We start from the raw sequence: 25,368 nt of genomic DNA, 5'->3' as shown, positions 1-25,368 counted from the left end.
AAAAGATAGAAAAATATGGTTAAGTAGCGAAATTCTCAAATATATGGGTTTACTGCCCGCAGATTGTAGTTTCCATCATGTGATTAATTTCGTGAATGAAGACAATGTTTGCAATGGATTAGGCTCCGGTGAATCAAGTGGCAGCAGTCTCCCTGCCTACAACCTGGTGGCAGGTTTGGGAGCAGTTTTCACAGACACAATGTCCAAAGGCTCCACCACTAATTAGGAGGACTAAACATGAGCTAATTACAAACTAATTGCAGAACCCCTAGTCTAAAACGCGAGATGAATCTATTAAGCATAATTAATCCACCATTAGCGAATGTTTACTGTAGCACCATATTGTCAAATCATGGACTAATTAGGCTTAATAGATTCGTCTCGCAATTTAGCCTAGGGGTTGTGAAATTAATTTTGTAATTAGCCTATGTTTAATACTCCTAATTAGTATCCAAACATTCGATGTGACAGGGGCTAAAATTTAGCCCGGGATCCAAACATCCCCTAACTAGTACTGTACTACTGTAGTATCTTAGTACTCCATCCGTTTCAAAATGTAGGTCATTTTGACTTTTCTATCTAGATACATAGATTTTGCTACGTATCTAGACATAACCCTATATTTAGATGCATAGCAATATTTATGTATCAAGAAAAGCTAAAACGACCTACATTTTGGAACGGAGGGACTATCGTATTGTGTGATATATGTGCTTGCCATATCGTCATCTAGCTAAAATGACAGTATTGATGGAATTGACCGTACTTAGAGTAGGGTTTGAAATCTTTGGCTTCTACAGAACTCTAAAATAGCTAATAGCAAATGAGCTATTATACCGACGCTATAGCAGCGTTGTCAATAGCCGAAGACTTAAAACCTTGCTTTAGAGTCTTGCTTCGTTTAAACGACGCAAGCATGCATATGCAATTATGCATCCATCAATCAGATCACGATGGGATTTATAGACCATGGCAGCCTACGTTGTTGGACTTCTTACACAACCCCATGCTTCCTCTTTGCCTCCATATTATTGTTAAGTTTCTTTGAATGCTAGCTATAGCTAGTAGTACTCCCTCCATTTTAAATTGCAGATTGTTTTTGATGTTTCTATATACATATTTTTTGCCATGTATATAGCACATCTAAATGCATATCAAATTAAAAGCTATGAATTTAGAAACCAAAACGGTCTAAAATTTGAAATGGAGGAAGTAGTATCCAACCAAACTATACATGGATATAGTTTGCTACGTACATGTTTCCGAGTTTAGTAGCTGTCTAGGCTGGAAGTCATACTTTTGTGTTGTGAAAAAAAAGAATTTATGGTATCTCCTTTTTATGTGTGTTCTCTATGTGCTATAATTTTTTTACATCTTAGCGTATACTTTATCAGCTATTCTACTTTCACAACTTGTGGGACGATGCACACACATATGGATCCGGCCAAATGCACAGAGCTTGAATTCCATGTTCATCCAGCTGTCTAACTGGGATGATGGCAGCATGTATGTCGGTGCTCAAGGATGTGTGAGGACGTGTGGCACATAACTATAGATGAGCCTCGGATCCAGAAAATAAAGAAAAATAAGTATATCGTTTGCCGTTGCGATCGATTCCAGCCATGGTCTGTCACTTTGTCAGATCGATATGCATGCGATTCTATGACGTTATAACCTGTATTGGTTTGAACTTTGAACTATTGTAACGCAGTGATTGTAGTATTACTATTTTTTTTCTTTTGATCTGTGTGATTTCGTGTCCGTACGTGATTGGAACACAGAAGCACACCAACACAAACACAGTGCATGGACGCCACAGGTAATAAAGGTACCTTCGCCGCAGCCGAGCTTGGTGCCCTTGAATGGCGTCCTCGTGCGGATGAACTCCAGCAGCCTCGTCGACGGATCCACGTCGGCGGCGGCCACCTCGTACCGCCGCCCGTTCAACGCGAACACCAACCTCTCCACCGCCGTCGCCTTCCCCACCACCGACGACATCGACGACGCCATGGATACCACCCCTGCTTGATCGAGCTTGACCCACCGCACCCTCTACACCTGCCCGGCCGGGGAGCGATATATATATGTGTGTGTGTGTGTGTGTGTGTGTATAAATATAAATATACGAGCTGTGTGTGTTCGGTTGCGTGACGCCGGCTGCCTGAGATCGCATCTGATCGGCGTCGCAACGCGTGTCGCCGGACGCGAGGGCGACGACGGCGAACGGCGCGACCGTGATCGCTTTGTTTATTTCCAAGCGCGATGCCGATTGGTAGGTCGTGCAAAGTGCAAACAGTGTGTGTGTCACCCCCGTTTGTTGGCGGCAATCAGCGGCAAAACGTGTGCACGACCTCGCTCGATTTTTTTTTCCCTTTCCCGGGCGATTTGAACGTTGGTTACAGCGAGCTCAAATGCCCTCCATCGCTGTTGCGGCATGCGCCACACGTCGATCCGAGACGACGACATGGTGGTGTGGCCACTTTTTCCTTCACTCTTTTGGGCTAAGCGTGTATAGTACCGCAAGCATATAAAGTCCTGGAGATTTGATGTGCGTTGGTGTACTGACTATTGCGCTGCGATGGACAAGTCAAGTCCTTTGATTAAATAAGCATGCCGCTTTTTGTAACCAAAGTTTTTTTTAACCCGGTCCATGTGTAGTCACGGTGATCCATCTGCATCCACGTGCCAAATTCGTAGAGAGATAATATACTCAAGTGTGCTCTAGAGCAGACATCGCTACACGTAAGCTGTAATATTCCTCAAACTGGAGTAATATATAAATGAGTGAATTTTCAAAAAATTCAAAACTTTGTATTTGAATTGTGCGCTCATTTAAAACTTTGGTCAAACGGCCTCCCAATTCTCTCCTCAAATTACATTTAAGTAACGTGCTTTTAATTTAAATTTATGTGTGCTTGTGTAAATTGGATTTTCTTTGGATTTATTTGGATCTTAATTGTGAGTGTGTTTGAATTTTAAATTTACATTCAAAATTCAAACTTAAAATAAAAACAAAACCTAAAGTAACCTATCTAACTAACTCGGGCTGGCCCACAAACAACTTCGGCTTGGCCAGCTAACTTACCTCCCTCTCACTACTCGGGCCAACCCGCTCGGCCAGCCTAGCCAGCCCGCTAACCCCCACACTTCACTCTCTTCTTTTCCTTTCGTTGACAGGTGGGATCCACCTGTCAGCTTTACCCCTCACCTCTCCACGCCTTCCTTTCTGCTCTACCCGCTCGCTTGCACCGCTGGCGCCACTCCTGCACGCCCTCCCTTGCTCCGTGATAGCGAAGGGAGCGCCTCCCCTTGACCACCTGCTCCCCCTTTAACCGCACACACCCGTGATCCCTTCAAGAAGCCTTCACACCCGGGGGAATTTCTGGCTGTTAAGTCATCTAGTAGATCATAGGTCTTTGATGTGTATCCTCGTCCAATCGAAAGAAAGCTAGCTAGTATCCTCAAAAGTCTTTTATTGCAGATTAAACGTGCATCTCTCGGATCGTGATGGGACAATCGTCATCGTTGCTTGATTCTTAAGACATAACTGTACGGTGGTTCGCTAGATATGACTTTGAAAAGGCAATTGGGTACCCGATAGCAGGAGCGGATCTAGCACAAATCTTAAGTGAGGCCACACCTTAAGAACATGTAAATTTGCAAAGCTTAAGCATGGTAAAATCTTATTGGTTCCCTTCACACACAAAAAAAATGAGTGAGGACCTGTCCCCCCACTCTGGTCCTCCGTAGGTCCGCCCCTGCCCGATAGCCTGTACAGTTCTAGGTGACTTTATATCACCATTCAAAATTGTTGATTTGAATCGTGCCAATATATATAAGCAACAACTTATTTTGATCAGCTTATGCGATGTCAGAAATTTGTTACCTTGTACTCCCTCCGTCCCAAATTATAGATCGTTTTGACTTTTTATATGCATAGATATTATTTTACATCTAAACATAAGGGTATATTTAAGTGCATAACAAAGTCTGGATCTAATAAAGCCAAAACAACCTATAATTTGGAACGGAGGGAAGTATCTTGTTTGCTCCAATTAACTTCCCGACATGATATATCAATATTTTTAAGTCAACAATTGTACAAGGTAGTTAGTTTAGTTTGTGTGACTTTAGTGGAGTGTTCTCCATTGTCAATTTCTTTCGGATTGGCCGGCGCCGGCGCACACCGCGTGTCGCCGGCTGCGACGGTGACGGCGACGATGATGATGCTTTGCTTGTTTTTGTTTATCTCCGACGTGGCTGGCCGGGTGAAAATAATTAATCAATGCTGCACGTGCAAATGGCCTTTGTATACGCCGCTTGGTATCACATCGCGCGCGGTCTCGATCGAGGCGTAATTAAGCTTGATCTGGCTGGTGATGCAGCTCCCTGTGGTGAACCTCTCTGTGGAAGGACGAGCGCGCGACTAGTGTAGTGCACCGTTGTCACCGCCACCTCTGATATGATCCTTTTGGCATTCCGAAACGGCTGCGAGAGAGTGGGACAAAGGCATCCATATTTTTTTTTCCAGATGTTTCTTCTCCTTTCCCTTTTCTTTTTCAGCTCAGGCAAATTGACAATTTTGCCCCCTGCCTCATCTCTTCTTCCTCCTCCTGCCTGGCCGTCTGCCTCATCTCTTCTTCCTCCTCCTGCCTGGCCGTCAGTTCCCGGTTTTTGGGTGAGTAGTCGCTCCTGGACAGGCTAATTGGGAGCATAGCACCTCGGTGCTTCACTGGTGGTCCGCACGGGTGGGGACTGCTACCACAAGTGGCGGATCTAGGAAAAAACGTTAGACTTCTTCCCTTCATCTTCTACCTCTAGATCCTCCTTTCCACCTTCAATGGATACAAATTTGTGAGGAGGGGAGGGGCTTAGGAGAGGCTCCATGCTTCCAGCAACCATAGGAGGGGCCCTGTCTGCCCCTGACCACCACTGACAGACGAGGATTGCGGAGCCTAATTATATTGGTGTGCTAGATCATTTGGAACGAGAGAAATGCAAATATTTTTTAGCGCTCGGAATCAAAGAGCCAATAAGTTTTTTTAAGGATCAAAGGAGAAGCTGCTTCATCAAAGGCTAAACACCTCTCGCATGTTATGAAGCCTTCTTGAGCAGAGATTGTACTTTGTCTCGAGCTGTTTTGAGTTTTACTCTCTTTTTTTTACTGTGGGTGTAGGAAGTGAGCCTAACTCAATTGGTTAGAATGGAAGGTGTGGTCGTGCACTTCGAGTCTCCAACACGCTCTCTAGCATGGACTCCGACTTCTGCGCGCATATGACCGCTTTTCTTTTTCCCTTTTCTTTCACCGCAAAATCATTTATATACTGTTACACACACATATATTTATTTATTTAAAATTATTTCGTACGCTTCATATGGATACACATTTGTGGGTCATCATTCACCACCAATACTTGTTGCTACGAATCATGAGTCGCAATTACAGTTTTGTCTGCAAAGAAGATACACAGAACGTGTGCATGTACATAAAAAAGAGTTCTCATGTTTCCACACAATTCGTGCCGCAATCTGTCTAACGCAGCTGCATCTTTATTTAAAAGTTGAACCAACAATCAGCTCGAAATCATTTCCCAAAGTCCTCTGCACTGGATAATCCATTCGTAAAAGACACATCGATTATATACCAGTATAAAGATTTCAATGTTTCTGATCGTATTTACCTGTTTGCAAGACAATATCAAGGGGCTACTTCTGTCACTGTTGGTGCGGATAGCCGCAGATTATGCTCTAGTTGTTGCTGTCACTGTTGGTGTTGATAGCCGCAGATTATGCTCTAGTTGTTGCTTCATGGGCTGATTGATTTTCTAGGTACTTCTCCACGATATCAAAACCACATAATTCCTTCACAACCGTCATTGGTGCAGGGACATTGAGCTGGAATGTCAGCGGGGAGGTTCCATACTCAACGCTGTTTGCGAAATCCTTCCTCGCCGCTCGGATTGCTTCCCTAAGTGCACAATGAACGGATGATGCAAGAACCACGGCAGGCTCACCAGAAGCTGCACATGCAATAGTTAGTTGATTTCAAACATTGTTCATTTAAATCTGTAAGATACATATTACGTGCAGTGAGATCACAAAAGGGGTTACCTTTTGAGGAAAGCACACGGTTCTTATGATATCCAGTGTTGAGCACCTCAACGTTGAACTGCTTTGGGATAGTGTCGACGCTTGGGATCTTGTAGTCCCAGGTGCTGTTGCTGACCACCAGGCCGTCACTGTTAGTCTGGTGTTCTTCATATATGAAGAAACCAACTCCTTGTATAAAGGAACCCTCGATCTGTCACAGATTACACAGCTTAAATACTAAACCATCAAAATTAGGGTAGCTATTATTGAACGGATTTGTAAAAGCGAAAGGTCAAATTTCACAGCAAAATTTAATAAAAAAGTAAAAAGATGGATTTCATTGCCATTTACTAGTAGGAGGCGACTCGACGGAGAGGGCTCTCCCGGTAACGATCGGTCGAGAGCCCTCCCCTACGCGTACAGTGTCCTTATCCGCTTCTCACGCGAAAAAAAAAAAATGAAAACCGCACGCCCGCTTGCTATCGTCTCGTCTTCCTCCGTCCGGATCTGAGGAAATTTCGTCGCCATCCTCATGATGCTCGACGCCGACGGCCATCTTCGTCTCCGTCGCCGATGCTCCGACCCGGACCCCGACCCCGACACCGCCGGCGGGGACCTCGCCGCCGTGCCGTCCGCCCGCCTCCCGCCGCCGCCCCCTTCCCCACCCTTCCGAACCACTCCTCTTCCTTGCCCCGGCCGCATACACCGGCCACCGGATGTCCTCCACCATCGCCGCCCGGCCTCGCCGCCCACACCCCGCCACCTCCGCCGGGCCTGCCGCCGCCGCCAGTCATCCCTCGAACCCCGCCGGCCATGGAGCCCGCCCCCAGCAACCCCGAACCGGAACCTCGAACCCTAATCTGGCGGTCTTCTCCGATTCCGGCGAGCCAGTCATGGAGCCGAGTTACTTTTTTGCTGTTTTATTTATCTGCTCTGGTGAAGAAGAAACAAAGGGGCTCTCTATTATAACTCTAAATCGAGAGGCCTCTCTGTTTAGTTTTTGCGTTACTAGTATGGTATATTTCAAATATAAAAGGTGGAATTGCATTCTTACCCCTACTCTCGAGTTCAATTGTGATTTGCTCCCTTTTTCCTAACATTATGATTTTGCACCTGTCTTTTTTTTTTATTGAAGCTACCGTTTGCCCCTGTTTTGGAGTTCTATTGGGTGGTGCAGCCGTGCAGGATTAAATGAACTGGAAAAAATAATTGGAATAAAAAGAGATCAAAGTATCACTCCCTTATCCTATTCCACCGACTAACCCTACCTGTTGAGTGGCGGTGGACTAGAGGGAGCGCACAGGTGGGGAAACTGGAAAGTCATGGAAGAAGCCAAACGTGTGGCGCAGGCGAGCATTGCAGTGGCGATGTCCATGAATCCAGCCTCCCTTCACAACAGACGTATCCATGACAGAGCTGCAGGAGGCAGCAAACAGGTACCACGACACTCCCCTCCTCGCCATTGACATTCCCCGCACCAGCCCTGTCAACAGCTCTTTGGTTGGGCCTTGGCCATGCTTGGGATGCCACTGCAGGTCCACTTGCCTGCAGTTTGGGTGGCGAGAAACTGCATGAGGCTGCAGGGGACAGCAGCATGCAGACGCCTGGGCACATATACCAAGCTGGATTGAGCCCCGGTGACATAGGGTCACGTGGTTCCAGGCTCCAGGAAGTGCCAGATCCTAGTCACTTAGGTTAGTATATTTTTTTCAGTTACTACAGTTGTGCTCTTTGTTGTCGTGTTTAGCTCCCAGTAATGATCAAAGTGATCTTTGCCCCCTTTCTTCCTGAACTAATCTTGTGTGGGCAATTCTTTATCAGGAGATTATCTTTCGTGGATTGCCTAATCAACCTGATCCTTCCATATAAATTAGATGCTATCAAGGTTAATCGTCTGCCTGACTGCTACTACTCAAATGCAAAAGAGGACTGGCACGTGCTGTCATCACTCATCAGCTGGAAGGAGTTTCACAGCCCGTGTCATTGTCATGGATAATGGGGAGGTACGACGTACGTAGTCCGTCAAAATACAACATCTGACCATGTGTCTACCATGTGATACTATAATGCTTGCTATATACAGTTTCTCCTTGAATATAATACAAGTTGTGTCAAATATCTGTCAAAAAATGCTTAGTTTTTAAATATATGCAAATTCTATGATGTTTTCAGTCAAAGTACTTATGAAATTTGTCAAAATGCTTGATGACAAAACAGTGGCAAAATCATAAAGTTATTAGGAGGGGCAAATCTGCAAAGGCATACATGTCTTTTTACAGCTGAATAGACATAGTTAAGTGCTCTTAATGAGATAGAGGTAAATACAATATTCAGTTTGAAAAAGCAGGGGTAAAATCACAAAGCTGGAAAAGTAGGGGGAAACCATAGTTGAAGAGGAAAGTAGGGATAAGAATGCAATTGCCCCAATATAAAATATATGCTAAATGAATGAAAAATAAAATTTGTGTAGAAAAAAGGAACAAAAAAGAAGAGAAAACACCAACAAACCTGGCCCAAGTCGACTGCAGGGTTCAAACTCATGCCACAATCATACACAAGATCACTCCTTAGTACTGCAATTGCTCCTGTGAGAAGATCAATCTCAACCTGCATTTTTCAGAAGATTTTGAACAGAACGAATTAAATAAATAGTATCCATACACGAATGAATCAAACTCATTGTGAATATTTAATTGACATCTGGCCGCAAATTTGGCACACCTCACTTATTCCAGCTCCATAATTCAAATAGCTACTGGACCCTTCAGGTACCCAGTACACACTTGCGGACAAATTCACATTTTCCTGATAGGCCTGTGCATGAAAGAGGTTAGATCAATGTCAAGTAAATTAGGACCAAATGAACTTTTCCATGGATGAATAAGCATTCTATTCAGCATAATGAGAAACAGCAGATATAAATTACCTCAGAAATTAAATCATCCCACGAGACAGTGGCTGATTGCAGTCGCAGCTTATTCATGACAGGATTTAATCTGTTAATCAGCAGCTTGCAGGCCTGAAGTGTTGCTGCACAACTAGATTCAGACGTGCTGCTACCACCAGTAACTCCACCCTGTATTAAGTTCAATGTATCAGCCTGAAGAACCCTCACTCTCTCCAGAAGGCCTTCACACCCCTCAGGCCACAGCTGCCCTAAAGCGAAAGCTGTCATCTGCTGTACTTTCGTCCAAAGTCCTTGTCCAATTTCAACTCCTCCGACCTCAACCACAATAGAACCATCCTTGAGTAAAGAAACTCGGCCAGGTGCTGGCCTTGGTGATACATTGAAAATTAGGGGCACACAAGAGATACCCCTCTTCCGCCACTTGTTGCAATTGTTAAACTGCTTGATGGTATCAGTTCGATGCAGGTAACTTGAAGTTAGTGCTAATCTACTGTAAATAGAATGTAATGTGTATGTAGAAGCTTCGCCTGCACTTGCTGGGTAGAATGACACAAGGCTATCATAGGTGTGAAAATTTATTTCCCTGACACGGCTACTGTCAAGTGATAGAACTGAAGCAACATGCTCAATGATAGCTTCAGCAATTAAAGAACCTTGTGTATCTCCTGGAGCCCGCATTGTTGATTTGGATGTGTTGTTTGTTTTGCAAAGCTTGATGTCAAACGAGAGAGCACCCCAGTTGTACTTCTTCAGACCTGATATAACACCATTAGGTATTATAGGGCTCAAATCTTCAGATATACCAGCATCAATTAGCAGATCTAGGTGTAAGGCTGTAATTTTTCCATCAGACTTGAAACCAACAGAGTAATGAGATTTTATAGGGTGCCGACTGCCAACCATGATCATATCAGTATTACGATTGAGACACATCCGCACAGGGCATTGTAACTTGTATGCGCAAAGTGCCGCAGCTGTTGCAACCTACAAAAGCATATTTTGCATCAGTCAGCGGCAAGAAATGTGCTCATTGTGCCTCTTTATCTTGCAGTTCTTGTCAGATGAATAATCACATTTTGGAATTCTTTCAAAAATCATATTGTTTATGCCCTGCCTGTTGCAGTAGAAATGCATAGTGAAATAAAAGAACATGTTCTTAGAATGGATGCTACATGTACCCTAGATGGCCAGATCTCATGCATGTTACTTTGAGCAATCTACCATCTTCTGGCCTTGCTATCCATTGTGGTTCTTTGGTCAGGACCATGGACTCATTTATTCTGTACAAATATATACTTGTGCTGCTAGGGAATTGTCCTACTGCTCTCCTTAAGAAAAGAAAAGAAAAGAAACACACTCATGCATGTTTTCTACTCTTATGTTCATCAAGGCACAAGCTAAAAGTAACAATGCAGTTGCTAATGCGAACAAGTATAAATCTATATGATTGTGCTAAACACCAAAGTATAATAATATATTCAGTCATAGCATATGATAAATTTGGTTGCGTTTTGTCAACTTGAATAGTTTAAGAAGAAGGCCTTCAAATACGAAATAATAAGATTTGCCAATTTCCAATAATATTTAATGGACAGAAGAAGATAAAAATCGTAGTCGCAGATCTAATGTAATCACTAAGAGCACTGATTTAATTCATCAGATTCTCACAGGGAATGATCGATATCCCTTTCCACCAAAGCCGCCTCCAACCCTTCTTGTAATGACACGGACATTCCCAAATGGAATACCAAGGCACTTAGCGATGACAGTCTGTGCAAGTTCAGGGTATTGTGATGAACTGTAGACAACCATGGTCTTATCTTCATCTGGAATTGCCAGTGCTGTCTGTGTTTCCATGTAGAAGTAGTACTGGGAAGCAAGTTTTACCTGTGAAGATCAAAGGAACACAAATTACTAAATGACACAAGGTATTCCTTGCTGGCTTTCATGAAAAAGGAAACTAAAACTAGATACTATTTTACAATGTAATAGTGTTTATACTTGTAATATGGCAAAGCTGTACGTCTGCCTCCCACGGGTGGTAACATTTGTATTATGATAAGAATTGATCTATGTTTTACTTAGAGAAAGTTGCATGATTCCCTTTAAGAAATTCAGATATAGCTTGTAAAGGTATACTGTATTAGCACAAATAAAACTTATCTTATGAGAGTCCGTTTAAAACCAAAGCAGTTCATACTACATACACAACTACATCATAACATTAATCTAATTAGATTTATGGACTATATGGAGTATGGTGTGGAAGGAAACCATTCAGCATGAATATTGGTTTACACTTGTATAAATAACATGCAGAAGATGGCTGCATGGCATGGATCGAAGGGGGTTTGAAGTTCTACTAGAGAGGGATAGACGTACACTGGGATAAGAGAGCTATAGGGGGTTAGATATTGCAACGAGACGAAAGAAATACTCCTATATCTCTTTCTTTACAATGCATGTGGTTATAGTACTAAACATTGAGACCTCCGACACATGTCACGACTTGAATTCTATCATATTCACAAATACTCCTATAAACCCTCCTTGACAAAATCCTTTCATAGTACTAAGCATGGTCTCAATTTTCTTAATTATCTCCAAATATTTCTCAAGTAACCCTCCTGAATGCCTGTACTGCTTGCAAGCCCCGCCCCAGGCCGCCCCCCCCCCCCCACACACACACACAAAAAAAAAAAAACATTGACTGCTGGAGTTCCAGTCAAAACATGTCCTTCACTGACTGGACCTTTATCACTAGCATTTTGCTAAGGAGGGTTTATGTAAATTTATTATGACACTCCTACATGCCATTTGTCATTATTGAGTTGCATGAACCAACCAATTCAACCCAAAAGCTTAAGCTGATAGGGATAGGGAAAGGTGGGCAATTCACTTATACTCCAACACTCCCCCCTCAAGTAGGAGTCCATAATATCATTTATTTTCTTTTCAGTAATGCATTTGAGACGACATCGTAAGTTGTTGTCAAAGACTATTGAATTAAACATACTTCGGTTGACAGTATCTTGTGATCAGCTTCAGCCATGCCCTTAGAAAAATCACCAACTTGTTTGGGATAGAAAACATCAGGAACATTGAAATAGCTATTGTTCTCCACTGCTTGTTCCACAGTTAAGATTGGTGGCTTCAAATCTTCAGTATCATACTCAACAACAGCCTGTTTTGCTGCCATGTCGGCATGTCTCTGTGTTTCTGCAATCTGATGTAAACACCAAGTTTTAGCAACATCTATCCTAAATTCTATTGAGTGTTATATGTTCAGGAAATAGAAATCCCTTGTATGACTGCTATATAGGGACCAATGCTAATGGCCCTTGCATTCACTCCTCTAAGGAGGTGGGAATAAGAGAGAATATTTAAAGATGAAATAGATAAGTACCACAACACCAAGAGCTTGTCCAGCAAATTCAGCAATTGGACCACCAAATAGTGGTTCATCACCAAACATGGTCATTGATCCAATATTTTGTCCTTCCTTTGGAATATCCTTGGCAGAAACAACTGTGATAATCTTCTGTGATGCTAATGAAGACTTAAATTTAATATTCTTGACAAAAGCAAGAGGCTGTGTGCTGTAAATAAATTCTCCATGGAGGCAATGCTTTGGAGCTGGAATATCGTCCACATATACGGCCTCACCTATATAACCCAAAAGAAATATGTGTGATGTCCTTTAAGAAAGACACTTTTGAAAAAATTTAATGACTGTATTAGTTCCTTTTTTTATTTCATGGTTGTATTAGTAATTGTGATGATTTAATGTAACCACCAACCTGAAGCTTGAAGCTCAACTCCATACTTCTTCATTGGCTCACCAATTGGTTTATATTCATCACCAGAAATTGCTTCTTGACGTGAAGACAATGGCCAGTCACAGACATCAATTACATCCACAGAATTAGCAGAGCTACTACTAAAAGTTTTTCCAGGCCCTGCAATGCCTTTAACATGTGCAGAAAGAAAACTAAAGAGAAATCCAACAGCCACACTGGTTCTATATTCAGGATGTGATGTTCCTTTCATTGGTACAACAGTTTCTTTAAGTAAATGAATCGCTTCATGAACAGTTGATGCGGTGAGTGATTTGCCAGTTAGGAATTTCTCCACCTTCCTTGCTCTAATAGCATGTTCTGTTCCATACGCACCAAAAGCCAAGTGCAAATTACTAAAAACATGATCACCTGATGATTCATCAAAACTAACATGCCCCAAGAAAGCAGAGTTTACATATGAAATAGCATTTCCAAGAGGACGGGATGCTGCTCGATATGTTTGAAAGACCAAACTTTTTTCTGTTTTAGAATCTGAAATCCAGTGTGGAATGAATATGCTCAGGAGTAAACACATACAATCCAGAGGAGGCTGCTCCAAGAACTCCTCCAAAGTAATATGCCTCTGTTCTCCAACAACCTGAACACAAACAGTTGAGCCAGCACCAAGAAGTATGGTTGCAATGTCTGAAGGAAATGGGTATTTTTGTGCTAAAATTATGTTTCCTCCAAGGCTTGCTGTGTTACGGACAAATGGTGAGGCCACCTTGCTCATGTGCTCAGCAAGTTTTCTGAAAACCACACTTCCATTTGGAGAGGACATTAATTTACTTTCATTCTCAAGTATTTCAATGCTCCTAGAAATTGTTATTGCTGCTCCAATTTCAATGCCCTCACCTTTCCTCACAATAGATGAAAGTTCTGGAATTCCTCCTATGTCAATATACTTATTATAAAGGTCATAATCCTTGTATACACCAACACTAGTATTCCCAACCACCACTTTGATAGAAGATGCACTAAATAGAGTAGAATTTATTAATTCATAATACTGTTTAATACTTCTAGGGTGATACCAGCCTTCCTTGGAGACTGTATTGTTAGCATCATTCAGATGATATTGCGGCAATTTAAGGCCAGACTTTAGAAAATCCAGGAAAGTGAAGATTCCACTGCAAAGAGTATTTTGCAATCTAGGATGGTACCGACCCCCCTTGGAGGTTGTAATGTTAGCATCATCCAGATGTTGTAAAGATTTGAGCTCAGACTTTAGAAAGTCCGGGAAAGTGCAGATTCCACCACCAAAAGTGTAGCTTGGCAACTTGCTAACATCTGGTTTCTTATCACCTTTTCTCCAGAATATATTAAGGCCCAAATCCTCCAAGTCAACATCTGATGCAAAACTTTTGCAGGCATCAACAATTGGTCGGTAACCAGTGCATCGACACAAGTTGCCTGAAAAAGCCTTCTCTGCTTCTGATACTGTTAGTTTTGAAAACCCATTTCGTGGTTGAGGTCGCTTCGAATTGTCAGCACCAACAAGAGAAGAGAAAATTGACATGCACATGCCTGGGGTGCAGAAGCCACATTGAGATGCATGGAACCCAGACATTCTTTTCTGAATAGCATGGAAGCCATCTCGGGTGTTCCCAAGCCCCTCAGTGGTGATAACTGAACAGAAGTTTAGACTGTAAATGAGCGTGAGGCATGAACTTGCTGAAAATTCAGTCACTTCATCTGTTGTGGGGTTATACTTTGCAATAAGGATTACGCAAGCCCCACATCCACCTGCAAGAAGATAAAGTAATTGACAAAGTGACAAAACGTTACACTCTAAGGTTGATTGGTGCCACATTAGGTACATAAGCATGGTCAAAATTTTAACAATGATTCCCATAAAATATATACCTAAAATCCAATAAAAACAAAATGTAATAAAATTGCACATACAAATTCCATATGGCAAATCTAAATGCACAAAAAGATATTGCAGGTCAGAATTAAAATGGTCTCATAGCCTACATTCCGAATGTCAATTTTTTTTAATATTACTGAAGGGTGTCTATTTTCTTCTCAAGAAATAGCATGACTGAGGAATGAAACCTTTACTAAAATAACAGCCTTATTTGTTCCAATTTGGTTGGGCTTCTAGTATCAAAATCTGATGTAGAAAAAAGAACCAAATAAATGAAAATACTAAAAAATATTTACACATAAAGTGAGGTATTCCTTTCCTTCCATAACAGAGTAGAGTTTATATGACCCCAAAATCCAAGCTTTACGGTTATGCGAATGGAAACAGCTGCTTGGCAGTGTGCAGAGTACAATATTGATAAAATTGCAACAAGGTTTCCCCAACAGGAGGACCATAGTTTTATGAGTCACATTCGCAGTGTCTATGCCAAATTGTCCTTATTTCCAGATAGCTAGCCTAGTATAGGTATAGCAATGCCATCCTGCCCCTGGGGCATAGATCTGCCGGTCCGGTGAGCAGGGTGGGAACTAAGGTGAATCTTCCAATGGCATCGATGGAACTGAGGTGAATCTTCCAATGTTGCAATATGCTTACTCCAGATTTGATAATGCCGAGGTCTACTTGAATCTCGCAATGTGGGCACAGATAACGGAAACTTGGTTCCGATGCCTACCTCGAGGATTGCAGAATTTGGCTGGGGAGGAAGTCCCGGAAGCAGGAGGCGAGGACGCCGCCGGAACAGGAAGGCACCGAAGGAGCCCCTTGCCCGCGGCGGCGTCGTGGCTGCGCCAAGTTCCGGCGGCCGCATTGCGCTGAGGAGGCACCTGGAACGGACTGCGCGGACGCGCCGCACGGGGGCGGCGGAGAGCCGGAGACGGGGATGGTGGAGCGCAGCAGTTTTTTCTTTTCTTTTTTTCTTTAGCAAATAATACGAGTAGTCAACATGGTACTCCGAGTTTCTCCGAACGTCTTCGAATTAAAATCCAATTTACATCCTAATTATTGGCCTTGTTCAACTATATTTGCTTATTTTCGACGTGAGTTTCGTTTTGCAATTTCCAAGAATGTCATGTGATCAAAAAATATTTTAGTCCCAATGCACAGTTTTATTTTGCAGTTTCATAGATTAGCCCCTAATACTAGTTTCAATCAATTCCGTAGATTTGGAAACAGTATTTCCCCTCTCTCTCCCTTGAGAATGGACTTAGAACATGAGCAATTAACATCTTAATTTTTTTATGGGTGAGTTATGTTAGCAGTGCATTTATTTAAAAAAAGTTTTCCTTCTCTCCAAGTGACTAAAAATTTGATTATTCATCCTTCATTCACTCATAAATTTTGTACTAAAAAATAAAAATTTGAACCTGGGGTATAGAGATTTGGAGGTTCGGGGTTGGGGGACCAGGGTACAAAAGGATTAAATGCTAGCAGATAGCACACAGGGTATGAATACAAATAGTTATTTTTGGGATAATATTAGCTGTGTCATGAGATTGATGTGCATGGATATCAACATAATCTATATCCTACTTTTAGTTTCTAGGTTTGGATAGGATGTTGGATGAATATCTGGACTCTAATACACACGGATAATATTCTTACCATTTGCACCCCTACATGCATGCCAAGAGGGACCTCCAGGGTGACTCGTGTGCTAGCAATGGAGGTGGGACGGAGAAACTAAGGCGACATTAGCAAAGTCGTTAGTGGGGGTAGCTTTGGGTGACAACAAAGGTCCAACAGGTTAGCTTTGGGTGAAAACAAAAGGTCACCAAAGGCGAGCAGTAGGTGGTGGCAGAAGGGTTGCCATGTTGTGATGATGTTGCCGAACTAAGAGAAGCGACGGCAGAGAGCGTGGCATACCTCATGGAAGGAGGTGGGGGTGAGGGAGGAAAAAGGTTGAGGAAGAAGAATGTAATAAGAAATAGGTAGTTGGGGATCAGATGGTCGAAATATATGCGGATACAAACAAAAAATTAAGAAACTCACCGTAAGATAAATTCTTTTTAAAATCAACATAAGAAGTTTAAATCCTCATTCGCTGTTGAATGACTGGTACCTATCGACTTGTTTGAAAATTAAGAATCCATAAATTACTCTTCTACTAATTAGTCTTTCTTCATCTCAAAATAATTGAGTCAAATGAAAAGATAAGAATAATGTATCTTTCCCTCCACTGCACTTTCGATTGTTTTTCTCGCCCCCTCTTTAATTTCTCGGCTTAGCTCGCAATCTGATTAGATTCGATCACATCGCAAAACCTTTCTTCGAACCATCATTGTTTTGGTTCCTGCTATGTATGATTGATGATGTGTGTCCGAGGGTGAACGGTGACAATGGATGAATGAAAGTTGAGTCACCACTGACAATTGTATGTGTGAGCTAGTTTGCAACGTTTGACTAGGGAAACCAGCAAGTCTGTTTTTATATTCATGGATGGTGACACGTTGCGCTATCTCAGCTTTTATGCATTGTTAGAGCTCCTCCAAAAGGCTATTTCCAAAGCCACTCGATCTCTATATTTCCTTGGCCTGGTAAGATATTGTATAAGCTCTTTATATTTGGTTCTCTCTCTAACGAACGAACGGGCACAAAATGGTACCGATTTCATTGATAAAATTGGTCCTCTTTATTTACTCTCATGCATGGCTATCAACAAGTCTCTCTCTCTCATGGAAACGGTGCTAGGTGGTGCGGCAATTTGTAAAGCCCTCGCTTCTCCACAAGTAGGGAAACAAAGTCGGTGCATCAAGGCGGGAGGTTGGAGGAATCCTATTAGTTATCGGAGAGGTCGTTTGCAAAATCATACTAATTAAAAGTTTTAAGTTGTGACCGGTAAAAGGAAGTTAAGGAATCTAGAGCAATAAGAACAGGATAAGGGCACGTCGCTTTCTGCACAGCAGGGGATCGAGGAAATGAGCTAGTTTGTCTTGCTGTGCGTGCGACGTTGAATTTGAAAGGTACAAATGATGAAAAAGAAACAAACCGACTGCTACGTATCGAAATGTCGACCATCAACAAAGTATCTTTCTCGTGTCAAACATTTATAAGATATTTTCTGTAGGGCCATTTTCGGTACTCTTTCAGGCTCCCTCGCGCCAACTAACAATGCATCCAACTGCAACGTGTCCACCTACCTGCCTATTGTTCAAAGACTCGAAGTAGTAAAGTGCTCATCATCTAATTAGCCAGTTGACAGTCAATTAAGCTTTGCAAAATATGATATAGTAGTTACGTCCTTGTCATGCCATATGCCAGTTTGAGAATTAGTAATATTCTAGCCAGTTGACAGTTAATTAAGCTTGCAAGTCTTGTCATGCCATGCCAGTTTGAGAATTAGTAATATTATGGCTATGCGATTAGTGCAAGTAATTAATAAGTAAAGACCTGCTCGCTTTATGCCTGCTAGAGATGCAGTCAAGAAGCTAAACATGTATCCGGATGTGTCCTCCTCAGTACAAAAAAAAATTGAAAATGAAGAAGTAAATAACACAACTGATGCTAGCAGAGACGACGACGCACCTTCGCCGCAGCCGAGCTTGGGCCCCCTGAAGGGCGTCCGGGTGCGGATGAACTCCAGCAGCGTCGTCGACGGCTCCAGCTCGGCGGCGGCCACCTCGTACCGCCGCCCGTTCAACGCGAGCACCAGCCTCTCCACCAGCAACGACGACGCGCCGCTCCTCGCCGCCATGGTCCCGCTCACTGCTGCCTCCATGGCTCTGAGAGGTCTGAGCTAGCTGTGGCTGCTAATACCCCCGCTCTCTGGTTGAGAAGAAAAGCTCGTCCATGCATGGCCGCTGCTGAGCTCTAGCGCTAACGTAAGTAGCTGGTGCAAAAAAAAAAAAGAAAGGGACGAGGAGAGAGGAAAAGCAACACACTCTGTGTCTGTGTCTTATCTCTCCAAAATATCTTTCGCTGGTGCTGCACGAGAGGGCAAAATAGGCCAACTGCACTCCCATCGTTACAACATATAACATGTATTTTGTTTTGGATAATTTAGTGAAGTTTATACTTTTTTTTTTGTGTGGGGAAAAGATCAAATTTATGTATTTCGACTTATGTTAATTTCTGTGAAGACAATGATCGAAGTTAAACTTTGAAGGTTGACTCAAAACGAAGTGCTTTGTATATGTTCTTGAACACAGCATGTACTACATGTTTTTCGAAATTTTAAAAATTCAGATCGTAACAAGCTACACTTGCTGTTAGGTTAGACCTACAAAATACCAAAAACAAATTAATATTATTTAATTTGTTAAGTACGAGACAGATAATTTCTTCTCTCTTTTCCGTTACAAATAGATAACGTTCAACTGTAGCAATGCACACGACCAATCCACGGATTTTAAAGTTGTAAAAAAATTGAGTTTTGATTGTGTAGCGGACACAACAAAGATCGGGTCATGCCATAATAAAAGTATCATGGCGAGTCATATGCAATTGTTTCAAATAAAAAAGCGAAATTTCTAAACATCACTTGGGTGTTTATCTGTTTCATTTTCACTCGAATTTCGATGGCTGGGAGGTTCCTGGTGATCTGTGCGCTGTCTGTCTGTTTTCTTTTATACCCAGCGTCGTGGGCTGAATGTTCCTTGTTTTTTTGTTTGCGTACGAGATTGAGCCCAATGGAACTATTATCTTTGTGGCAAATTTGGCCTAAACCGTGCCCAAACCAAGCAAGGTTCTGGGCCATATAGTGTTCTTGAGCCTTTATTTTGCCTTACGCCCGTTTAGTGTCATGTTTTTTTCGCTTTCTTTTTCTCTGTCCTCCTATTTGAACTAGAATGTGTGCTGTTCCCATTTTATTTTTTAACACCTGTCCTCCAAAACCGCACCATCTAGCCCTTCTTAGGAGCGAGCATACGTGCACATAGCACCATGCTTGCACTCTCATCTTCGCTTCGTGTAAAATGGTTAACATGATATACTATAGCTGTAGGACAAAGATTTATAAGTTGGCTCCACCATTAGTCCATTACTATGGCTCAACTACCAAGGTGGTACTAAACATGTGCACCTGCGCTCATGGGCCACTACTGGCCATCCAAATTTGGGTTGGGTGTTACCGTTTTAAATTTATCATAACCTAGTTTTCCTTGTTTTTAACTTGCTTGTTTCTCAATTCATTTTCAATTTCACATACTATAACTCATTTATTTAAAAAATCATTTCAATATTTTGGGGAAAAAATAGAATCTGTAGTGCTGGTGACATGTATCTAAACGTACTAGAAAAGAATTTTTCAATATATAAGTTAGAATTAGAGGTGTACTTCCTCCGTCCCAAATAGGCCCGATGCACCCAATCGGTCAGCTAAATTCTGGGCCAATGCACCCAAATCGGGCCTTCACATCAAGCTCTTTGTGAAATGTTTAAACTTTAGTGATAAAATTGTTAAGCAAAGTAAAACGTGGACACGCATTTTAGCACTTTAAATTTTATTGTACCAATCACTTTTATATATTTTGAGTAACATCAAAAGTCCTTGGGGTTAAATTCAAACAAAAATTCAACTTGCCTTTGACATGTTCCCTTTTGGTTGAATTATAATGAGAGCTACCTTTTTCGAAGTTCAAATGTAGGATTTAGATTTGATCCATCTGAGTTGGGAACAGCTTAATAATTTAGAATAAAATGCCTACACACAGTCATACCAAATGACCCTGGCCCCATCCATTAATTGGCCGCTTCTTTCACAAATGAATCTTAGAAATAAATCAGATGAGACAAGAACAAAGACCTAACAAGAGAACGAAAAGGTGAAGAGAAAAATATAACCGAGGGAATCTGGATGGATCTAACACAACATATTATGACTTGAGGCCTCGAGACGATACCTGATTTGATATTTTGATCTGACGGTAAGTGATTGATGCATTCTTATAATCTATCATATTATGCATGTAATGTTTATATCATGTGTAACATAAGCTGGATTTGGATGGTCAAGCAATTATACGATGACAACAAGACATTAACTAAGCTCTAGTTGCAACTTTTCGAGGGCTAGAAATAGCGAGGCTATCATTATCTAGAGAGGCTTAGGTGTGACGGGCAAAAAACGAAATACAAGTCACTTCACTAATGTTGGATACAAAAATGGAAGAAATAAACACAATTACACAAGTTAGGGTATATCTAGAATGGTGTCACTCCCCGAATTCATGAACCACATAGAAGTCCGTACAAGTAGTTTAGAGCCTCCTGACCATCGCCACGCAGGCCACCACTGTATGATCCACTATCACAAGCCATGACACCTTGAGCCTCTTGCTGTAGTGTAGGTGATCAAGGGGGTGTTTGATTCAGCTTTTCTAAGTAGCGATTCTCTGGAAAGCTAGCTGTCCTAAAAGCTGCTGTCGATGGAATCTGCTAGCAGGAGAAGCTGAGAGTTTGGCAATCTGATTTTAACCTGATAATAACTTGTTTGCCAATTCGGTAAGAATAGATGGCAGTTGCACTAATTATTTTCCTTTACATCATAGTCAAATAAAGGCTTTAATAGCCTATTAAATTCTCTTTGTCGAAAATAACACAAGCAACATTGATTCGTTCGATCCATTGTTAGCTTGCATTTGATTGAATTGGCAGCAAATTGAACCCATTTTACATTTAGCTAGCATTCTGTTACAGCAAGGGAAATAGTAGAATGGATTTTCCCTAGATCTGCGAGCAGCTCGATGTTGCCGTAGGGATGGTTGGAGCAGCTTGCTGATGAAGTCGGGGTACCATGGCAGCGTGTCTTGGGGCCAGCCGGAGCCACGCGTGCTGGATATGGATCCCATGCGCCATCCTCCACCAGAGATGTAACGTACACAGGAGGTGGATATGGATCCCGTGTGCCGTCCTCGAGATGTAACGTACACAGGAGGAGGGAGGGGCGGACGAGCTTGGCAGCTGACGTCGGGACGCGCTTCGAGCAACCGGCGTCGGAGGTGGGCGGAGGGGTGGGTGGTGGCGCGAACAGCGGAGAGGCGCGGAGTTGCACCCCTGGTGGTGCTGCGGGACCCGATGGGGTGGGGAAAAGGGAGGACAGAATCCTAGAGATGCTATTTATGTGATGGCAGGGGTGGGTAATTTCCTTCAATTCCAGGAGAATTTTGTATCATGTTTATCACAGTCGGCGGGATTTTCCCACAAGCGAGGGGAGAGCCGATTCCTTCCCGCAGTTGTTCGCTCGCTATGGGAAAAATCTCTTCGCTAGCAATCGAACAAGAATCGGACCGTTTGGGATGGTTCCCTCAATTTTTTCCGCAGGAATCAGCCGAATCAAACACCCCCCAAGGCTCGTTCAGCTGCCAAGCTATGTACTTCCGCATTGGCTTGTAGCTCGAGCCTGTATTGCGCATACCGAGGCCAGTTTCTCAATGCGAGAACCAACATGTGCATGCACTCCTACAACACCAAAGCGCTGAGTTGGTTTCCTGTCTAGGCCAATATTGCATGCATGGACCACCGCGCAGGCCATCCATTGATTCATATGCACTCTAACCATGCATATATATTGTAAATTATTTCCTGTGTAATTCAGCTTCAGGATATCAAAAGCCGAGGATGGTTTTTCTTAAGGAGAGTATATAAAGGAATCCAATATTTGATTTTCTTGGGTGTGTGCACTTCAAATTTAATATCCATGTAGATGTAGATGTGTTTATTATAAAATTAGAGTATATTTTGGAATATAGGATTCTACCTTGATACTATATGTTTATTTATTTGTACATTATTGTGAAAACATTGTGCTACTTAGATTCTAAATTAACTATGAATAAACGACATTGCCTATTGATGTGTGCATGAGCAATATGGAGTGGTGATACTTTCAATGTTACTGATTTACCAACATGATCTAGATTTCACTAGGTAGAGTATGTTAATAAGGGCATCACTACATAAGTTCCTTAACTAACTTTAGAAACCCCACCGAAAGATGTCAATAGCTGCACTCTTATTCCTAATCTTATAAAATTCCTTAACTAACAAGTATATACTGACCCGTTTTAACACTACCAGAGAAAACGTCTTTACTACCGGTTGGGAACCCCCCTCTAGTACCGGTTGTGCAACTAGTACTGACAATTCGGTACCAGAGGGGGGTTCCTTAGTACTAGTTGAGATAACCGGTACTAAAGGATATTAAAAAATTAAAAAAATGAAATCCCCCAACCGCCGCCCCTCCAGCCACCTCCGACCGACCCCGCCGCCCCTCCGCCCGAGCCCCCCCCCCCCCCCCCCCGCCCAAGACCACGACCTCCAACCACCGCAGCCACCAGCGCCGTCGCCACCCGCCAGCTCATGCGCTGCTGCCGCTTCTAACCTTGCCGCCCCTCGTCACTGCCATGAGTGAGGGGCGAGCGAGGGGGCAGCGAGAGAGGATGCGCCGGAGGGAGAGGGAGAGAGGGAGGGGGCCGATGGGGAGAGGCAGAGGGAGGGAGGAGAGGGAGAGGGAGATGGGAGCGCCGGGGAGAGGGAGCCCGGGGAGAGGATAAGGCCGCGTGTGCGGATCGATGGATAAGGCCGCGCAGTGGGAAACCTCTAGTACCGGGTGTAGGTTTCACCTGGTACTAAATGTCACCATTTAGTACCAGGTGGAGTTCCCACCCGGTACTAAAGGGGGTCACAGGGGCCTCCTCGAGGACTATCCCTTAGGTGCGGTACTAATGTTTGCTAACATTAGTACCGGGATCAAATTGAACCGGTACTGAGGCCGTGGACGAGAGGTTATTTTTCTAGTAGTGTAACGTGATGTTACATTTTGGTAGCACTACTTGTACACAAAAAGAAAATTGCCTGGCAGACACTAGGAATTACTCGTCAATTAGTCAGTAACAACAGGCTTTCATGCTGTCCCTCAGAAATCGTCAAGTGATTGAACGGAAGTGAAATGGAAAAAGATTATGAAAATCGGAAGGAAGAAACAAGGTACGTGTGCCCATGCACCCACGCCCTCCTCTCAGAACGCAAAGATGCCGGCGGCCGCCACAGTGGCAGCAACTGCAGCTGCGCGGCCGCCGCCGAGCACCGGAGCCGCAGTGGCGCCGCTGGTGGGAGCCCCGGGGGGCGCGAGCTCCGGCGTGGGCTCCGTCATGGTGGTGCCGATGGGGGAACCCACGGGCGCGGCGCGCTCGTCCTCCGTGGCGTCGTCGGCGACGGGGCCGTCGGCGCCCTCGAAAGAGCCGACCGGGGTGTGCGCGACGGGCGTCACGACGCTCGGCTTGTCGCCGCCGGACTCCTCGGCGGCGGAGGCGGAGGTCAACAAGGCCACCACAATGGCCGCCGCGACGACGACGACGACGAGCAGGACGGCGCGGGACAATGCCATGGTTGATTAGTGATCTGCTCTGCTCGTGCGTGAGAGAACGGAAAATTTGGGCGAGGATCGGAGCCTTGCAGGTCGATGAACAAGAGAGGCAGGAAGGTGAGTGTATTTCTAGGATGCATGAACGCATGCATGGGCGTTTGCAGAATTGGTGCGTGCGGAGAAAATGGTGGGGGTAGAGGGAGACGAGGACGGATGGTGGCGAGTTGAGGTGACGACCCTGATGGATGTGGGTGGTGGAGAGTAGGCGCAAATAAGTAGCTTTACAAGAAGTCAGAGTCACACCACTAGAAAAGGTTAATACTGTCGGGATGCAAATATGGGTTCCAAATTGGGATCAGTGCAATTGACATTTTTAAATAGAATGTACTCTTTCCGTCTCAAATTACTATTTGTTTTTAGCTTTTCCATACACACATATAGATGTACATGCAGCCTGAGCCCGACAGCCCGGCACGAAGTCCGATTTTTTAGCCCGTCCCAAGCCCGTCCCGGCTCGTAACTCTTCGGGCTCGAGCTGGCCCGACCCGATGGTTCGTGCTGGGCGTGGGCCTATCCCTTGGCCCGATTGAAGTCCAATCTGTTTATTGGCATGTTATATTCATTATTGCCTATTTTAGAAGTGTGCATCAAGGAGATCAAAAGACTGTTGGTCATTATGCCACCTCCAGCGCTGAAGTTGGCCGACCTCTGCATTGCGAGCTATCGCCCTTTGCCATTTCCCAGAGGATCTTACCAGTGTTAAATTTCCAAACCTTAGGCACTTGACACTCTATGACCTCACAAATTAAACTTGGAGAGCCCAGCCCATGACATGATCTCGGCCTGCCTAGAAATTTGGAGCCTGCTCCTTAAAAAATAACAAGAGGTTGTGCCACGTCTGCATCAGCTCCCTGAGCCTCATATCCCTTGGCGTGTCTGTGGACAATCATGATGAGGCAGTGATGGAAGAACTCACAATTGTGGGAGAGGCTGCTCATTTTCGACACTGATGGGGAACAAATTAACATTGGTGTAATTGGTGCTCCAAATCTTCGGGTCTTGGGATCCCTGCCAAGTTCTATGCTCAAAGTACATCTCGGCAACACAGTTCTCCAAGTATTGATACCGAGTGTTGTTAGTTAAGAATGATGGGTTCAAATTGAAGTATGTGTTTTGTTCATCTTTAAACAATCACCTTTTTGTGCTTCATTATTGTATCAGATTATGGTTGCCATCACTAAAATAACATCAATGCATGTTTTGAAGATCCTTGCACTTGGTGCCAAAGGATTTAAAT

The 25,368-nt window shown here is 43.4% G+C and overlaps 3 protein-coding genes and 1 long non-coding RNA gene across 11 annotated transcripts in view; 1 reads left to right on the top strand and 3 right to left on the bottom strand.

Moving 5' to 3' along the window:
• LOC101757363 (putative aldehyde oxidase-like protein) overlaps positions 1-2,167 on the bottom strand; it is an 11,654-nt gene extending 9,487 nt beyond the window's left edge. The window contains exon 1 of one of the 2 annotated variants that reach the window (XM_004955903.3): positions 1,833-2,167. In XM_004955903.3, coding sequence (XP_004955960.1) covers positions 1,833-2,010 — 178 coding nt within the window. In that variant the 5' untranslated portion in view covers positions 2,011-2,167. The remainder of the gene's footprint in view (positions 1-1,832) is intronic. The other variant, XM_004955901.3, reaches the window with a different exon arrangement.
• A 3,173-nt stretch (positions 2,168-5,340) lies between these two features.
• LOC101756412 (putative aldehyde oxidase-like protein) lies at positions 5,341-18,728 on the bottom strand. Of its 3 annotated transcripts, none has more exons than XR_001393132.2 (11): positions 18,293-18,728; positions 12,799-14,583; positions 12,405-12,664; positions 12,015-12,224; positions 10,667-10,885; positions 9,017-9,982; positions 8,812-8,904; positions 8,599-8,697; positions 6,112-6,301; positions 5,682-6,020; positions 5,341-5,606 (listed from the first exon to the last, which is right to left on the bottom strand). XR_001393132.2 is itself a non-coding variant. In XM_014804772.2 (10 exons), the coding sequence occupies exons 1-10, from the start codon at positions 18,483-18,485 to the stop codon at positions 5,788-5,790; spliced, it is 4,248 nt and encodes a 1,415-aa protein (XP_014660258.1). In that variant the 5' UTR covers positions 18,486-18,728; the 3' UTR covers positions 5,341-5,787. The 3 variants fall into 3 exon arrangements, 1 of the variants encoding a protein (XP_014660258.1); XR_001393131.2 differs by having other exon boundaries at positions 5,341-5,601; positions 18,293-18,727; XM_014804772.2 differs by having other exon boundaries at positions 5,341-6,020.
• On the top strand, positions 6,312-18,299 carry LOC105913902. Of its 5 annotated transcripts, none has more exons than XR_001163405.2 (4): positions 6,312-7,126; positions 7,226-7,526; positions 7,626-7,784; positions 7,912-8,208. It is a non-coding gene; the product is annotated as an uncharacterized LOC105913902 (long non-coding RNA). The 5 variants fall into 5 exon arrangements; XR_002676570.1 differs by adding an exon at positions 18,279-18,299 and having other exon boundaries at positions 6,316-7,526; positions 7,912-8,093; XR_001163407.3 differs by adding an exon at positions 14,208-14,340 and having other exon boundaries at positions 6,571-7,526; positions 7,912-8,093.
• A 4,995-nt stretch (positions 18,729-23,723) lies between the features above and the next one.
• On the bottom strand, positions 23,724-24,151 carry LOC101773038. The gene has a single exon (XM_004959093.1). The coding sequence runs from the start codon at positions 24,090-24,092 to the stop codon at positions 23,724-23,726; it is 369 nt and encodes a 122-aa protein (XP_004959150.1). The 5' UTR covers positions 24,093-24,151.
• Positions 24,152-25,368: the final 1,217 nt, after the last annotated feature.

The sequence above is a fragment of the Setaria italica genome, chromosome II, assembly GCF_000263155.2.
Source record: "Setaria italica strain Yugu1 chromosome II, Setaria_italica_v2.0, whole genome shotgun sequence".
Lineage (NCBI taxonomy): Eukaryota > Viridiplantae > Streptophyta > Magnoliopsida > Poales > Poaceae > Setaria > Setaria italica.
The sequence above is the reverse complement of the archived record's forward strand: the minus strand, read 5'-3'. Positions and strand labels throughout refer to the sequence as shown.

What these genes read in the sequence shown, in the direction of transcription:
- LOC101756412 (XM_014804772.2), bottom strand. Translation starts at nt 18,485, where the DNA reads ATGGAGGCAGCAGTGAGCGGGACCATGGCGGCGAGGAGCGGCGCGTCG. An exon ending in ACAAGATACTGTCAACCGAA is followed by an intron (nt 10,886 to 12,014) that starts GTATGTTTAATT and finishes TGATCTTCACAG; the next exon opens with GTAAAACTTGCTTCCCAGTA. An exon ending in CTGCAGTCGACTTGGGCCAG is followed by an intron (nt 6,302 to 8,598) that starts GTTTGTTGGTGT and finishes AATCTGTGACAG; the next exon opens with ATCGAGGGTTCCTTTATACA.
- LOC101773038 (XM_004959093.1), bottom strand. Translation starts at nt 24,092, where the DNA reads ATGGCATTGTCCCGCGCCGTCCTGCTCGTCGTCGTCGTCGTCGCGGCG.